At 42.0% G+C, this 18757-nt stretch overlaps 1 protein-coding gene across 1 annotated transcript in view; it reads left to right on the top strand.

The window, feature by feature from the left end:
- gad2 (glutamate decarboxylase 2) overlaps positions 1–13564 on the top strand; it is a gene marked incomplete at both ends in the record, with an annotated part of 13786 nt that extends 222 nt beyond the window's left edge. Inside the window, 14 exon segments of the mRNA XM_084475671.1 lie at positions 159–193; positions 195–393; positions 1260–1350; positions 2421–2533; positions 3146–3261; positions 3603–3682; positions 4327–4381; positions 4825–4941; positions 6678–6742; positions 6986–7064; positions 7237–7386; positions 7606–7713; positions 8751–8840; positions 13391–13564. Of these exon segments, the coding sequence (XP_084331797.1) occupies positions 159–193; positions 195–393; positions 1260–1350; positions 2421–2533; positions 3146–3261; positions 3603–3682; positions 4327–4381; positions 4825–4941; positions 6678–6742; positions 6986–7064; positions 7237–7386; positions 7606–7713; positions 8751–8840; positions 13391–13564 (1472 nt within the window).
- Positions 13565–18757: the final 5193 nt, after the last annotated feature.

Here is an 18757-nt window from a genome sequence, read left to right on the forward strand (position 1 = left end):
GACACATTATTTTATTTTATGAACGTTGAAACATAATTTATTTTCAAATCCAGACGTCAAATAATAAAATCGTCCAGCTCCACATTTATACGAAAAATATAGAATGGAGGAATTATGAAACTTGAACGCGTCTTCACACCTGATCCTCTTCTCTCCAGACCTGCTGCCCGCCTCGGACGGCGACGCTAAAACCATTGAGCTTCCTGCAGGAGGTGGTGGATATCTTACTGGCTTACATCGTGGAGTCCTTCGACCGGGAAACCAAGGTGATCGACTTCCACTACCCCAACGAGCTGATGCAGAGGAACAACTGGGAGCTGCAGGACGAGCCCGAGTCACTGGACGACATCCTGGTCAGCTGCCGGGCCACCCTCAAGTACGCCATCAAGACAGGTGGGGCCCCTAGTTTGGCCGTTTAGATGCCTACCGTAACAAGACAGAAATGCACGAATAACGTCGATAAAGTTTGCTTTATTTTATTCATTGTCGGCCTGATTCCCTATTCAATTTCATGATGAGATTAGGATCTGCTGTCAACAGGCCTTCAAAGTTTTGGGCCCAGAGCTCAAAACTTTTCATTTGATTGGATATGTAGCAGGATTGGTTGGTTCAGTAAGATGATGGAATATATATATATATATAATATATATATATATATATATATATATATATATATATATATATATATATTATATATTATAGAGAGAGAGAGAGAGAGAGAGATATAGATAAGCCTACATGTATATAGAATATAAAGGGGATATTTAAACAGCTTATATTTGTTTTTCATTAATGGCCTATCGTTATCTTTATTGATTCAGAAGGGCCTGCATCTTACTGTGAGGACAGACTAAAGCAGGACCTGGAGGATGATTACAGATAATGGCAAATAATGACAGACAATTACAGAAGATTGGTGAATCCCTATTATTCCTTCGTGCCGTAAAAGAAAAGAAAAGACACAGTAAAAAAAATAAAAAATAAAATAAAATAAAAATAGGCTATCCTAATATAGGCCTATCTAATATATATTTTTATGTGTAAAGAATCGGTTGGATAAATGTAAGTCTATTTTAAATGTAGGCCTTCTATTGCATAATTTGTCCTGCGGGTGTCATCTACATTTATACAATTCTAAATGAATCCGCAGCAATTACGCACAGAGTCTAGTATCCTACAGAGAGTCGTTCTCCTGGAAGGAGAGAAACAACATAATCGTCGGTGGTGAAACGCGGTGCTTTGTGTGTTCTTTATCTCAGCCCACCCGCGCTACTTCAACCAGCTGTCCACCGGGCTGGACATGGTGGGCCTGGCCGCGGACTGGCTCACCTCTACAGCCAACACCAATATGTGAGTCCGCCCGTCACCTCTTAAAACATGACGTCGATGGCGGTGATAATGATGAGGATGATGATGATGACGACGGTAACAATGAACTCCATTGCCGGTCCATCCGAGTGTGCTATTCATTATTATTATTATCTGTGCGTCTGTTGGGGACAGATAACGATGTTTTTTTCTGTCAGAGAGAGAATTAAAGAAGCGCGACATAAATTAAATGAGGAGACGCCCCCCCCCCCCCCCCCCCGCCCCTCCGATTAAAATCCCCATGGTGATCAAAGAAGAGAAAATCAGCTCTTAAATTGAATTCAGAGTTGAGACTAATCTGAATCTAATTCTAGGGTTGTGTTTTACGTGATAAACGTTTTGCACTACAGCCCTGGAAGCGGACAAATGTTTTTTTTTTTTAGCAAACGGCTTCAGATGCATTTTTTGCAGAACATACATGTTTATATGATAGGCCATATGGAGTTGACGGTGAATGGATTCGATCCAATATAAATAACAATAATAACAAATAATAATAATAATAATAATAATAATAATAATAACAACAAATGCAATATCATAGCAAAATATGTAGCCTAATAGGCCTTATATCGTTGTACATAAATATATTTTCCATTTTTAAAGGAGAAGCCTATCCAATAATTACTAATTAGTATGAATGATTTTAAAGCATTTTGCAATGTTGGCCTATAGCCTATATTCATGCAGATTTTGCACACAAAGGCCTTAGCATCCCAAAACGTTTATAATTTGTGATTGTGCGGTAGGCCTTATGTGTTACAAAATCATTCGAATTACTGCTTTCATTTTTTTTTTTACTGGCCTTCATTGTGTCACACAATTTTAGTTTTTTTTGTTTTTAGTTAACCTATTCTAAAATACAAACCCAATACCCTTTATACCATAAATTATCGTCCATCAGGTTTCAAATGAAAAGAGGAGCGTCGGCGTCTCTAATTCAGGCCGAGCTGACAACCAAAACGAAGCCTCGCGTGTCCTTGGTATTTTCGGCGCGTGGGGGGCAGCTTCCATGTTTATATAACCCCGTCCTCCGTGACGTCACGCTGCAGGTTCACCTACGAGGTGGCGCCCGTGTTCGTGCTGCTCGAGTACGTCACGCTGAAGAAGATGAGGGAGATCATTGGCTGGAAGGATGGGAGCGGTGACGGCATTTTCTCCCCCGGTATGTAGACGCGCACGCACGCACGCACGCACGCACACACACACACACACACACACACACACACACACACACACACACACACACACACACACACACACACACACACACACACACACACGCACAGACAGTGAAAACGGAACGGTTTGTGCTTGGGTAGTTTCGCATTAATCGTAACGGAACACCCGTCCTTCGGGGTTAATTAGCACACCTCGTTTTATATATATATATATAAAAAATAATTTGTAATAAAAAAAAAAAATATATATATATATATATATATATATATATATATCTTATATCACAATCTTGCAGTCTCGCAGTTGAATTTCCTTTGTGATAAACAGTTTCAACAGTGATTCAGTGTGCTGTCGCCTGAGGTCTATATCTAATGACAATCTGAGTTTAGTTTTTCTGCCACATCTATATTCAAGTCTCGTCACATCTAAATTTTCGCAAATTTTTTTTTTTAATCAATCGTCTTGTCACCAAGACCCCGTGTGTCTCAGCCCATCGATGCATCGCTTTTAACGTGAGGTGATTTGCCGGTCGTCTCTGACGGGTGAATAACGACGACGAATATATGTGCTGAGCAGTACCCCATCTGTCCTCTAGGTGGCGCCATTTCCAACATGTACGCCATGCTGCTGGCGCGCTTCAAGATGTTCCCCGAAGTGAAGGAGAAAGGAATGTCATCCGTCCCTCGCCTGGCGGCCTTCACGTCTGAACATGTAGGCGCATTTCACCTTTACAATTACATTTTTTACCGTGTTGTATTTACCGTGTTTTAATGTACCGTACATACAGTATGTATGATTTGTAATCCGGGTCTATTCTGTCTTTCTGATATGAACTGGAGACATGTCCTCAATTAGTTTGGACTTTTCCCCTCTCTTTTGTCTGCCCTCCCTCACTCCGTTGACTTCTCTCATTTTGCTTCTTTGTCTGTTTGGGATGTCATGGCTAACATTAATATTCCCTCTCTCCCTCTCGTATTGTCTTTCTCTGGCCCTGACCCTCTCTCCCTCTCTCTCTCTCCTTCTGCCTGTTGTTCTCTATGTCTCTCTCTCAGAGTCATTTCTCCATCAAGAAAGGAGCAGCAGCTCTTGGCATTGGAACAGAGAGTGTCATCTGCATTAAGGCTGACCAGACGTGAGTCCTGCTCAACCAACACAACACACTCAATACATTCACACAACACAAACCCATACAATAAACACACACATTCACACAATTCAACACAGAGCACAATAAACACACACATTCATGCAATGCATCACACAGCACAATGAACACACACATTCATAGGATGCAACTCAGTACAATAAACACACACATTCGCAAAATACAACCCACACTGCGTGTTATGTTTTCATTCAAAAATGAAAACGTATACAACACACACATTCACACAATTCATATAAAAAACATACAAACACACTCATTACAAACATACAGACACACACATTTCTACAATATCAAACTCAAACAACCAACTCCCATACACATTTACATAACTTGACATACCAACATTCACACAATAAACATTACACACATTCAAACATCATTGACAAACACACACTCCTACATCATCAACCCACACACATTCATCAATTGGGGAGCAGCATAGAGAGGTCCTGGGTTCAATCCCCCATGTCCACGGCCTAACCTGTAGGAATCTTTGAGACGTCTACATACGAGATGCAGCCTGACCCATACCTGCTTTGGATACAATGACATCTATCTAAATGAACTGGCCCTTCTGAGCCCCTTCTGTTGTTATCGTCTCGTTGCAGTGGTAAGATGATCCCAGCAGACCTGGAGAGGAAGATCCTGGAGGCTAAACAGAAGGTGAGCTCCACCTCGCTCTATGGTCCTTACTCACCTAGCAGCCATCTCAGTCTAAAGACGCTATAGGTGGTGCTGAATGCAGAATTACCCATTCAGTTCCACCACCCAGCCTGTGTGTTTAGAACCAAGATGGCGTCCACACGCTTCCTTAACACAGCGTTGTTTAAGGACCTAAACCGGTGCAGCAATGCAGTGCGGGCTGACGGTATTTGTCAATAAATCATAGGCATCATGATAATAATAGAAGTCCATGTACAAATTATATCTGCCAGTGATGAAACTGTGCTCCATATATACATATACATTTAGATATTTAATATTAGTTTAAAGTATAAACATGTGTGTGTGTGTGTGTTTGTGTGTGTGTGTGTGTGTGTGTGTGTGTGTGTGTGTGTGTGTGTGTGTGTGTGTGTGTGTGTGTGTGTGTGTGTGTGTGTGTGCAGGGCTTCGTGCCATTCTTCGTGAGTGCGACTGCTGGTACTACGGTGTACGGAGCTTTCGACCCTCTCATCGCCGTCTCGGACATCTGCAAGAAGTACAACGTCTGGTTTCACGTGGACGTGAGTCTGACAGTAGTGTAACAGTGTGTCTAGCTGGACGTGAGTCTGACAGTAGTGTAATAGTATGTCTGGATGGACGTGAGTCGGACAGTAGTGTAATAGTGTGTCTGGATGGACGTGGACATGAGTCTGACAGTAGTGTAATAGTATGTCTGGATGCATGTGGACATGAGTCTGACAGTGTAATAGTACAGTGTAATAGTACAACAGTGACAGTGTAATAGACAGTGTAATAGTACAACAGTGACAGTGTAATAGACAGTGTAATAGTACAACATTTGGATGCACATGGACGTGAGTCTGATTGTAGTGTTACAGTACAACATCTGGATGCACGTGAATGTGAGTCTCAATGTGAGTGAGACGTGATACAGGAATGTAGCATGTTACAATATAGGGTACTTAGCGTGTCAGGCCAAACGCTAGGGTACTTAATGTGTTGTTAGGTGCGTGTTAGGGCATGATTTAGCACTTAGTGTTTGATGTTTCTCAACATGTTAGGGGCTATCAGCCTTTTGGGAACTTATCAAAGCTAGGGTACTTAGCATGTAAGAGTACAGTGTGTTAGGCCGCTTAAGAGTGTTTTAGGGTAATTTGGGTGTTGGGGCACTTGTGTTTGGGGTGCATGCAGGTACGAAGTGTGTGGGTGCATGCTAGTTTGGGAGATGGCACTTTTTAGGGCCTTAGCCTATAAGTGTCCATTTTAAGGTACATAGGAATCTACTGCAAATAGCCTATAACACATTGACACCATATTCGCAAAGAGTGTTAAATAATCCTGATGGCTCTGAGGTGGTTCACAGAGGCATTCAGACAGACATGTCTGCCAGATAGCTCCATAAACCTAATATATCTGTCTGCTATTTACCGTGCTATTAGCTTGCTCACACTGGAGCCAGCAGTTTCCTTTCTAACACTGGAGATTAGAGCAACAGTAGCTGGGGTCGTAAATCATGGTTTTCCCAGCAGACAGATCCGTCATGGCTGCCCTCTCTCTCCCTTTCTCTGTGGGAGAAGTCTATCTGTTAATGAAGGTGGTGTAGGCCTGGCAGGCCGACAGCTCTATCAGCAGACCCTACACTCATTCCTCAACCAGTAATGAAGACGCGTAATAGGATGGGAGAGGAAGGCTTGGTTCGGTCCTGGTGTTTAGTCCTGATGGTTCCTAAGTTAAATTTAATGATTAACGTCATGTATATAAGACGGTTGGGAAATATTTCAAGCTTTGTTTGTTTTTTTATTAATACATTCATCGGTTTGGTGCTCTTTATCTTAGTTAAGTTGGAGGTCTTGTGGCACAGCGGTAAAGAGATCCCGATTAGTGTCAGAGTTTGTCTTTCAAATCAAGTTAGGTGGAGGTGTTGGTTTGAGACGGGGCCGTAGCCAGGGTTTGAAAAAGTTGGTTGGGGTTGTGCTTCTGCCCGCTCCACCAGATGTCACACACAGCAGACACAAATTCACAAGTCTAAACTGAATTAAGCATAGACTCATCTCAGAGAATATGACTTTTATTCAGCTGTATTTAGTTTACAATTTAACTTTTAGCTTAAATCGGTGGCCACTTAGCTGGCTACGGGCATGGTTTGAGACCACTACCACCCTGACCTCACCAACCAGGATTGTTTTGGAAGAATTTGTTGCAATTATATTAGCTGTATTGAATAAAACATTACAAAGCTCTTTGCTGTGATTTTCTGTAAACCCATCATGTGACCCTGGATCCTCTCTCCTGATAGGGCGCCTGGGGAGGCAGCCTGCTGATGTCACGACAACATAGGTGGAAGCTGGACGGAGTCGACAGGCAAGTGTTGCTGTTCCTTAAGATGTTGCTGCTGTTTTTAGTCTTGTTGTCTTAAACTGGGCTGTTTTAAAACGTGGTGCTTTAAACCTCCCTCTCATTGTTTTAAACTCTTAATGTATTTTAGTTATTTTAGTTTTATTGTTTTATAATTTGTCGGTTTTTTTGACTTGACGAATTTGAGATTATTTGTATTTTGTTCTTTAACTTGGTGGTGATCCTGGTTATAATGGTTTCTCTACACAGGGCCAACTCAGTGACCTGGAACCCCCACAAGATGATGTCAGTCCCCCTGCAGTGCTCCGCTCTCCTGGTCAGAGAAGAGGTGGGCCATACACACACACACACGCACGCACGCACGCACGCACGCACGCACACACACACACACACCATCCTTAACGTGGTTATCGCAACTTTTGCTTTAAACTTTGGCCAACAACACAGAAATCATAGCGATTTCAGTCAGTGATTGGACCATTCTTATTCTCTCCCTGCAGGGTCTGATGCAGAACTGCAACCAGATGCACGCCTGCTACCTGTTCCAGCAGGACAAGCACTATGACCTGTCCTATGATACCGGGGACAAGGCCCTGCAGTGTGGCCGACACGTTGACATCTTCAAACTCTGGCTCATGTGGAGGGCAAAGGTACCCATACAATCCAACCAAATGCAGTGTAGAAGCAAATGATTACTAAGGGATTGATGGATGGATGGATGGACAGAGACAAATAGATTCCACTGTGTTTGTACATTTTACAGGGCAGGATAATCAAGTGACTAGTATGTTTGACTCCCTGTAGATGGATTATGGGTTCAAAGCCCAGTGTCTGTAGTTTACCTGTACTCAAACCCTCTGTATCTCCAGGGCACTATCGGGTTCGAGTCCCAGATAGACAAGTGTCTGGAGCTGTCGGAGTACCTGTACAACAAGATCAAGGACCGAGAAGGATATGAGATGGTCTTTGACGGGAAGGTTTGTACAGATTCTAATGCCAACAGAAGACACAACATAACCAACAACATGAGGGGTGTTGGGTACTGGTTACACCCATTCAGAGCATGTTATCTAATTAGCATCTTACCAGCGAGAGGGTTTAGCATTATTTGAGGTTGACTTGATTGACAAGCAGAGAGCCAGGCCTTTGTGTTGGCTGAATGGCCTCTTTACCTCTGGCAACTGGCCTAATGGGCTGCCATTATAGTTAATGAGGAGCATAATATCCCATAATTGCTCATATACATATGAATGGAATATGTCCCCTGCCCCAACCAAAAAACACAAAACACACACACAGAGACAGACACACGGAAATAAGGCTTATGTCGGCGGCCAAAAAAAAACATCATTGTAAAATGCTTGGACACCAATGGGTCATTTTGAAAGCGTGGTGTCCCCAGTAATAGCTGGAGGGTGCTGGTTCTCCACAGGGGCTGACAGGGTTGGGGAGGAAGAGGCAAGCCTGTAGGGCTCTGGCCCAGGTGTGTGGACGGGCTCTGGTTCCCTTAGAGCTCTCTGCGGGGTCATAGTCTAGCGACCTGAAACCAAGCCAGCTGCATTCACAAATGGAGCCAGCATGCTTGGCTAGCCACCCGCAGCTTACAGATGATTTTGCCTTCTTTCTCCGGTTCATGCTTGTATATTGTGTGTCGTTTTAAAAGGGCCCCTATTATACCACCAGGTGTGAAGTTGATTTACCATTAAAGGCCATTTCAAAATACCAAGTGGACCTACCAAGTGAACTGTACCAACTGGTAGGCAGATTCATCCATCATACATCTGGATGGACACTCTCACTGGACACTATAGGGTAGATTTAGTAATGACCTGTAATGGAAAATCAACATCACACCTGGTGGTAAAATAGAGGCCCTTTAATGTGAAACAGCCAACCGGCCGGCCTGTATGTTCTAGAAGGCTAACCATAGCAGGTGGGTAGGCACCTGCTATTGTGGATATTGATAGTGTGTGTGTGTGTGTGTGTGTGTGTGCGTGTGTGTGTGTGTTCCCAGCCCCAGCACACCAACGTGTGTTTCTGGTATCTCCCCCCGGGCATGCGCCACATAGAAGACAAGGAGGAGAAGAACAAGAGGCTGCACAAGGTGAGCCCTGATTGGCCGCCGCCATGGCAACAGCCGCATCATCATCTGATTCCAACCAATCACATATCGATATAACCAGAGCTCAAAATGGTGGCCCAATTTCCAACAGCTCGAACATCATTATCTGCCACGTCTTAAATATTAAATGTACTTTAGAATATTGAATATAGCATATTATCTCTTTAAAGTCAAAAGATTTCAACATCAGAACAATAAGAAATGAGCATATTACCTAATCTAAAAATCATGGGCTGGGTTTGTGTGGGCCTTATTCATCCTGCTGGAACCTTCACACACAAATTAATTCGGTACAATAACCCAGCGAGGGTTTGAAACCAAAATGGCCGCTATCTGGGAATAAGGCCCATAGAGTGTGAGTTGAGTGCTTGGGGTTGGTGCTTGTGCATTGGGGGGTAGAGAGGGAAGATGGAGGGGTACAAGTTGTGGATCATCGGGGTGGGAGGCTGACGTACTGACAGGCCATCAGAAGACAGCAGCAGCAGAGGGGTAATAATTGACTATTAGGACAAATAGATGGTGAGCATGCCATACATACAAAACACCCTCTCTCTCTGAGTCTATCGCTCTCTCTCCCTGAGTCTATGTCTATATCTTTCTTTTTGTCTCTTTCTCTGGCTCAATGTTATGTACTAGTCTAGCTCTCTGTCTGGTCATATCTGCTCCCCTTCACGTTAAATGTCTCTCTCTCTCTCTCTTTATCTCTCTCTTTCTCTTTTGAAATGGCTTTATTGGCATGTAAAACGTACATTTACATTGCCAAAACTCAAAAAGAAAAAGAGCAAGAAAAAATGATACAACTTCTCCTCTCCTCTTGCATGTCTCTTGGCCTTCTGTCTGAGTCCAAAAGTTATTAATCATCAATAGATCAGGCCTCTCTGTCTGGTGCCACCATTGAAACCCCTTGTTGTGTTCCAACACTTCCTGTCGAGGGGAACTGTCAACACGCATCGCTGTGGCGACCGGTCGACCATAGTCGTTATGAGCCACAGATTGGGCGACCAAATTGGAAAAACCGACAGCTCCAATATTCCCTCCAAAATGACTGCCGCTTAAAGACCAAATGTTCAAAGAATTAATGGGGGGAAAAAACACAAAGCTCATGTCAAAGGAGGGAATGCAGGGGCGGAGGGGATACGGCAGCTGCTGGTTTTGTTATTTCACAGAAATTACTGCTTTCCAGTACAGCTGGACACCTGCAGCAAGCTTAGGAGGATTGGCTGCATTTAAACCATAATGGGAGAGAGAGTTGCAGTGTCCTTGCCTGCTGCAAGGACACTGCCTGCCTGCCTAGAGTCGAGTCCCTATTGATCAAGTCGAGTCTGAGTCCAGCACTAAAGTAAGCATACATGTTGTTAGTAACAACATGTATGCTTACTTTAGCGCTGGATGGTTTTCCACTAGCAGATGTAGCGAATGGAACACTTGTAGCAATTGTATCAAAGGCAGCAAATCTGTGTTAGGGTTAGTTGGACCCCCCTTATCCACCAAATTATTCGAAAATAGGTTAATATGTGATTGCACCCTTACTCCATGTACTGTGGTAGTAGGCTACCAGTATTATCCTGTTGACAATGTGTTACATGTTATATGGTAACGTGATGATGTCACTATGCTCTACCATACTAGTGCGTCTAGTCAGGCTGAGTATTGTTGTTGAATGGCAGTCGTGTATTCTGTATGCTCTTCTGAACGTTGAATAAATATGCCGTAAAGCTAAAGTGAATACTATTCGTCTACATATACTCCACCACGCCAGCGACGGAGTCACCGCTCCATCTAAGCTTTACAGCTGGCAAAAAAAATGTTTGTGCTCAAACCGTTCTGGAGATAAAAATAAACCCTCTGCTCTGACATCCCATTGTTCCAACCATATAGGCTTTTGTGGATCACCTACCATAATCTAAGATCTGAATCATCAAGCCAGGGCTAAGATTCAGATCTTAGCTCCGCAGCCTGAGCTCCGCTGCTGGGGCTCCGCGGCCGGATGGTTGGGGACCGCTGCACTAGCCAATTATCATAGCAGTTAAAAGCAAAACAAACAATCTTTGGGGCATTGTCTCCAGGCATTTTGGCGCCGTAAAGTTAATGTTTGTATATGAACATGACATGACGTTATGTTACAGTAACATTCCCTTGCACTAGATATTAAAATCATATACCAAATTATAGCCTAGTGACATATTACAATTATAGCCTATTGACATGTAAAAAAAAGTTGAGTCTCTAAATTTAGCTCATGAGTCGGACTCAAGTCTGACAACACTGGTATGATGTGCTATAGGTCCTGAGTTTATGACCTGATAATGGCCCTCTATGAGGTTTATATACAGTAGGATGTGCTATAAAGGCAAGGTGGGTACTGGGTTCAATCGGCAATGTGGTCAAAAAAAGCAAAAAAATAATAATTAGCCGCTTGTCATTAGATTCAGTTGTCAAGCTGCCGAGCGGGAGCTGTCTTTCATGATTGGGAAGGATGGGATATTTATTCTGTGTAATCAGCCTTCAAACTAAGAAGAGAAAAAAGAGAAGGTAAAAAATAGTCTGCAGTCAGTGAGACAGAAAATAATAGAAAACCAAACAAAGCGCCAGAAAGTATCAAAACCGATAGATTTCAATGCTAAGTTCAATCAAATCGCATCGCTTCAGGGTGACCTTTCAAAACATTAGACATGCTAGCCTAAGTTCCAAATTGAGACACGCTGGTATTAGATATGCTAGTGTCAAATATGCTAACATCAGTTGACATTAGGGGCCCTAGTTAGACGGTCTAAAACGCAGACGTCAAGGCGCAAAGTCAAAGTACTTTGTGGGCGGTTCTACGGTGCTGTTGCTATTATGATGGCGAGATAAATTAGCTTTGCGCCCGGCGCAAATCTAAAATGGGTTGGGCTGAAACCTGTAGGTGTGTTTTGGGCGTAACGTGCAATAAACCAGAGTTCCACCTGCCATCCCCTTTAAGACCCAGCGCATTTGACTTGGCGAGTTGATAGTTAGCGCATATGCAGTCTCCGCTGAGACAGATGCATGACCACATGAATTTCAAACTTCAAATGGCTCAGTTTACGGCCAAATAATAGGCATAATTCACACATGGAATAGCGTTTTCTTCTCCAACTTCAGAAACACTGATTCGTCATGTAAATTGAGGCAAAGACAACTTAAAACATATATGATATGCAGACGCGGTCCTCGATGGCCGCAACTGTGGGTCTATTTAATGATATGCGGCAATACATTAACAAACATTGTTTGTTACCAGTATTGTATATATTATCGTTATCGACTTGTGTTCATAATATGCATGTGTCCCCCCATTAATATACATCGCCATGGACTGCATTATGCGTTACGTGTTTAGTTTGCGTGTGTTTAAACAGATGGGTGCGCACACACACGCGCACCAAGCATCACCCACATTCATTCATTCTTTTAAACACTTGTGGTAAAACTATGTTTTCTCACGATCAAATACTCATCAATCCTAAAAGTAATGGGCTTGTACACGATGTCTGTGTCAAGAACATGTGTGTTTGCTGTACGGTGTTTGCAGATGCATTGATTTAAAAGTACAACTTACCACTGTATCAGCTGTTCTTTCCCAAATCATTTAACCAACCATTTACCCTAAAATTAGATTTTGTTTTGGAAGCCTGGAATAAAAAAAAATAAAAAAAATTAAAAAATTAAAAAATATATAGTTTGCTCGAATGTATTATTGTTATTATTATTAGTATTATTATTTTAATGCATGCCATAGCCTACTATACTTCATTCATGTTCATTCATGCAGCCCTATTGAAAAAAATGTTTCCACAATCATTAAATAATAGTTAATAGTTAGCATGTTTGTGCTGTGTATAGCCTACGTGTGTGTAAGCGTAGGCTATGTGGTAGTTCCGACCTGCCATGGCACGTCAAAATAGCAACAACAACTGCGCCATCCGCCAGAGACCAGGTATTTTTCGGTCAGTGGCGCAATTGCATTGGCACATTTTTTAGATCACAAAAATAGCACCAGTATCATTTGCGCCGGAACACGCCCCTGCTTTTTCGCTGACACGCCTCTCCAGGCGCAAGTGTAGTGGCGCCTGGTTGCTGCGGGGGAAAATCAGCTTTGCGCCGGGTGCAAACTAGCAACGACACATGCGTTGGTGTAGAAAGTAAATTGCGCCGGGCGCAAGATAGGGCCCTAGAAGTTATAAGTTAATATACACAGTTTGCGTCATGAGCGTATCTAGATAGCGAGATGATGACGTGACCCTTCCTGGGCAAGGCTTATTGTAATTTTATGGGGTTTAGTTTGAAGTTGTATTTAGCATAGCGTACAAATGAAATACATCTTGGCACCAAAAATATATTGATAAAAAACTTCTTCTTTTTTTTTACAGACTAGACCATAATATGACAATGAGAAAATGAGAAAATGAGAAAATAAGCGAACAATTTCATGAAAGGTACAATTCTGCTCCATGATTCCAGCTACGCCTTACATTTAGTCCTAAACCCATGGTGTCTGGTGTGTTGTTCAGGTGGCGCCAGTGATCAAGGCCAGGATGATGGAGTACGGCACCACCATGGTGAGCTACCAGCCCCAGGGAGACAAGGTGAACTTCTTCAGAATGGTCATCTCCAATCCCGCTGCCACGTTCGAGGACATCGACTTCCTCATCGAGGAGATCGAACGACTCGGCCAGGATCTATAAAACCACCCTCCCCATCGTCACCGCCCCCCCTCCCCCAAACACACTTCTGGACGGATGAAATATTTGTTGTGAATGTACTGGTAATCTATTTAAATTATTATATTTTTTCCTCAAAAGTCCCATATTTAAAAAGTATATTTAAGAGAAAAACATATATATATATAGATATGTATATGTATATATGTACATATACACATACATATATATACATAAACATACATAAATTGCGTATTGTAGTTTTTGACCTAGGCCCCCTTGGTCTAAACCCCTGTATACAATGCTTCTGTCTGCCTTTACTAGTGTAGCGTAGTGTAAGTGGCGTGAGTTTCTATGTACTTACTGGTGATATGAAACGCTTGTGCAATAGGTGGACGAGGAAGGGATTATGTTTTTTTGAATCCCTGCCGTTGGCCGCCAGACGTCGTTCGGTGCCAAAACGTGTTTGTTGTTTTGTTGTCTCTTATTTAACCGTTTGGAAAAGAGAAAAGCACTTCAGCGTACCTCAGCTCAGTCTACTGCCTTTAAATCGGTGTCAAAAACGCTTTTTTAAAAACCTTTCGGGTTTCAAGGTAAAGTTTGGTTCTCATGAGGTGAACTGTTTCGAAAGGACAGTTAGTTACCATTTAGAGGAGTTCCGCCTGACAAATTGGCGGGAAGGGAGATGATGAGAAAAGTGCCTAATTGTGATGGAGAGGAACAGGAAACAAGGTACCAATCAGTGTTTTTCTGTGTCTTTAGTCTAAACTCTATAAGCAGGCATGTCTGTTTGTGTGAATCAGCAAACTGTCGACTGACAGAATCGCATGCATAGTTCGGATGGTGACTTTAGTATTGCAGTGCTCATTCATTTGACCAAATTTCTCTCTTTCTCAACTTTGTTTCCGAGATAAGATTTCATGGTTACAGCCTTGATATTTTTAACTAGATGTTATAAATATGTATATTATGAAGTATAACATTGATTTGAACCTACTTTATTCCAGGTTAACGGCTAAAGCGCATATCAAACTCGTCCAAACATAGTTGTGCATTTAGCTTTGCTTGTCCAATAGTTCTCATGTTAGGTGTGTAACTACGACTTTGATGTCATTCTAACTGTATACTCATTGGAAATACATAGAACAAGATGGAAAGGTTATGCTTTCCCATAGCCAGACTGCCAAGCAAACTCAGGAGAGAAATGGAACATAGCAAAACATTAAAAGGGGTTGAGACACCATACTCATCATACTTATACCCATTCAGATTGTGCATAGTGTTTGCCTTTCCCACAGACTGGTGTTCCAACCAATCAGATGCCTGCCTCGGGATTGATGAGGTCTTATTATTCATAGGTTTAAGACTAGAGGTTCCACCGGCTCTCAATAAGCTTGGAGGTCTGGCTACATGGGAAACAATTAGCTTAGATCGATTTATTTTTCATTGTTGAGGGCAGGGGATATAAAACTAAGCACTTATGGAAAGATTAATTATCTCAACAACAGGGACTGGGTGTGTGTACCATGCATCTACTGTATACCTGACATCACTTGCACTAAAACCCAAAGCTCTGTAGAAACATCTTCGTCACAGATATCCATTTTGTTTCTGCATTCAGACAATAGCAATACTCATGTACAATACAGCGATGTACTGCAACCATATATATATATATATATATACCGGATATACCAACAGACACGCTGCATTCAAGCATACAGTAGAACGATGAGACGGCAGAAGCCTTTCAGCGGTCAGATGATGGGTCTCTTGGTAAGGAAAGAGACAGCTGTGTGGCAGCATCCTCATTTAGACACAAGTTAGAAAAGCACAATTTTGCCCCACCGGACAGTCAGTGTACAATCACTTGGAACCATAGATTGTAAATAGAATTTTAAGATGTCCTAATAACATATCTTTGTGTATACATAGGTGTATATAAGATGTATAAGCAGAGACTATTTGTGAGGCATAGTAATTCATATTTTCTCAATAATATATAGATTACCTGTATTTTCATCCTGTTTTAAAAAACGAAATACGCCTCGTGTGTCCGTGTCTCCAGACACTTGTGGCTATGATATTGTGTTTCAGGGACTTGCTTCTTAAAAAACTTAAAAATAAGAGAAATGGACTGAATTCACCTGGAAAAAAGCTCACAGGCTCTTAAAGACACTGGAGACGGGATTGCAAGTGAATATGCAAAGCCATTCCGGAGCCCTGTGTGTGGTTTTTTTGTGCACATGTGATGAATTTGAAAGTGTGTGCCAATGTGTACCTCAGTGTATTTGTAATTGTCGTTGCCTTAGTATTACTTGCCAGTATTGTCTGTTTTCTGCTGAGAGGTTGTGCACTTTAAATGTAAAACAAAACACAACCTGCTTATGTGCGACGTCTAATGGTTGTTCATAAGTGGATGTTTGGATTTAACAGAAAATTACGAAATTATGTAAGTGCAAATCCGTGCTCTGAATGTGCTCCTATGGGTATTTAGACATGACCATTTTGGGGAATCGATTGAAAAAACACATGCTTTTGTTGTTCTTTATAGCTTTGCAGTTTGGCAATATTGTTCCAATGGTTATTTTTCCACCACCACAAAGATTAACCTAGTATTATAACTTGTAAAACCTTGTTTTCCGAAATGGCCTTAATGTGTGTCGGCTATATCTATATAATTTGATATTCTGAAACATTTGCGTTGTGCACCAGACAACGTCGGTCTCGTTTGAGTGACAGAGGAACCTGTTTTTCTGACTGCTGCTGCTGCTAAAGTCGCTTTCTTTGCACGTGCATGCGATGCCTTGCCTTTCCAGCTTGTGTGCTCTAACACCTCCTATATATATATATATATATATATATATATATATATATAAATATATAAATATCTCTCTCTATATATATCTATCTATATGTCTACAATATATAAACACTGTCTATGTAGCTTCTTGTACTCACCTCGACATCCTATGAATAGCTTGTCGCTTGTAGCTTAGAGCTAATGTCGCTATGGCCTTTATCCTGTGATAACGTGGTGTTCCTATGGCTGTAAACCGTCTAAAGCATGCTAACCCCGCCTCAGCTGTACCCCGTATTAACCTTCTCCTGCGCTATAACCGACTCTTAAACTCCTGTCTCTCTCTCTCTTTCTCTCTTCTGCTTGACGTCTGTCGCTGCTGCTCTATATGTGAGATACTATATAATCTACTACTGTATATGTCGTATAATCCCTGCTGCATGTTCTCTTCTCTTTCCCGCTCCGTGCGTACGCGACGTACGCAACTCTTTCGCTTCTCTTTCTCGTAACGGCGTCACCTTTCCGACTGTTTGTATAGACCTGCTCGGTGCCGCTCTGCGCATGGCGCGTCTGCCTCAACGCCGATGTTGTCTGGTGTCACGTCATCTGAAACAGCACTTGTTTTTGATCACAAAGCTTTGATTTTTTTATTCCGGAATTCCGGAAGCCCTTCATGTGGTGGGAATGAGAGTCCGATTCCCCGGGTTGAATATATTCGTCACCTGACGGCACAGTCAGGTGTAACGACGCGCACGTTCTCCGAATCACTCGTGCACCTTGTCTGCGATATGGTGAAATTAAGGGTCACGTGTTCTGCAATTCTGTACGTGTAAGTTTATCCTTAACATTCAGTTGTCCTGATCTATATGTTGCCAAATACATGTATGTAATACAAATAAATATTAATGCCAAAAAAGATATCGTTGTTCTTGGCGCGTGTGCGTGTGCGTGCGCGTGCGCGTGCGTTTCGGAGGACTTGTCCAAAGTAATTTTGATAAATATATAGGAAATGGCTGCCATGACAACCCTTTAAAAAAAAAGCACTGTCACAAAAAAATAACCAGGGCGTTATATTTATTCCTAATTTAAAATCGAAAAGAAGAAAAACAAACGATATAGTGACTCCATCTCAGGTCCATTATTTGGTAACTGGTGGAAAATAATGTGAGGGATTCCGTGTCTCTCCACTAGATGGCAGTGTTTCCAAGGGTTACACCAAGCAGGGGACGTTGAGTTCATGGCGCTAAATACGATTGGAAATGTTGCATCGCAAAAACGCACACACACAAAGTTAGTTTTAAATTCAACGTTTGAGTCATCGCCAGGAATGATATGGAGTCATTCACTCCAGAAATAGTCCGCTGCTGTCAGCACCTATCAGTGTGTAAATGGTCGGGGCTGACGTAATCTTTCCACTGGTCTGCACTTGCGTGGCTAGCTCTTGAATTACATATTCCCTTTTTGTTTATTTAAATCAACTTAAATTTGGCGGTAAGAAATTTCTAACCGAAAAAAAATCTGATGGAGTGTGATCAACCAAAGTTATGTTCAAATGAATCAATTACAAGAAATGCTTTTGGATTGTCATTCAATGGCTCGTTTTCTCCATTTACATTGAGGGGCATAGGCCTACATGAATAATAAAGGCCTCACTGCTTTTGTGGCATTTTAAATACTGACATTACCTATCGTCTTTCCCGTAAATATCAATTTAGCTGGTAGTCAGCCAATAACCTTCTTCCCAGATCCAATAATGACCTCACTGCCGGTTATAATTCTTCCTCACCAACCCACCGCAAAAAGCCTTGACGGTATTTCAATGATTTTTTCTTGAAAACTGTCTGCAATAACTTCAGTTGCTGATGACTTAAGCCTGAAAAACAGGGAGGTGGGATCCTCTTGCGGTTAACAAGGTTAAGCAGAAGTCAATACAATTCCCTTTGGTCCACTTCCATTGACGTTTCCTGATGCAATATACAGTTCTGAAGGGTTTCCAGCAACCCCGATATCAGATTGATAATTATTTGTTGAAACTGATGCATTTTTGTATTTCTATCTATATTTATTCATACAATCATGATATCTGATTATGTGTCACACCTGCGTGTGTCTGTGTGTGTGTGTGTGTGTGTGTGTGTGTGCGTGTGTGTGTGTGTGTGTATGTGTGTTTATATCCGTGTGTGATTATATGCATGTGTTTGTCTGTGTGTGGACGCATGTATGTGTGTTGGGACAGCAGCTCAGCTAACAAAAGCCATATGTTGTTTCATGTGTAAAAAGAGAAAATATCCTTTTAGGTTTCCAAATCTAGCACTAGGTATAGCTCTGCGTTAGCTTGGCTGTTGCCCTTAGTTTGACCCAGAAGCCAGAAGTTCCTTTTCGTGTTTAGTGTTCACTGGTTTTCATCTCCTCCGTAC

The sequence above is a fragment of the Micromesistius poutassou genome (genome assembly GCF_964030765.1).
Source record: "Micromesistius poutassou genome assembly, chromosome: 11".
In the NCBI taxonomy this organism is placed as follows: Eukaryota; Metazoa; Chordata; class Actinopteri; order Gadiformes; family Gadidae; genus Micromesistius; species Micromesistius poutassou.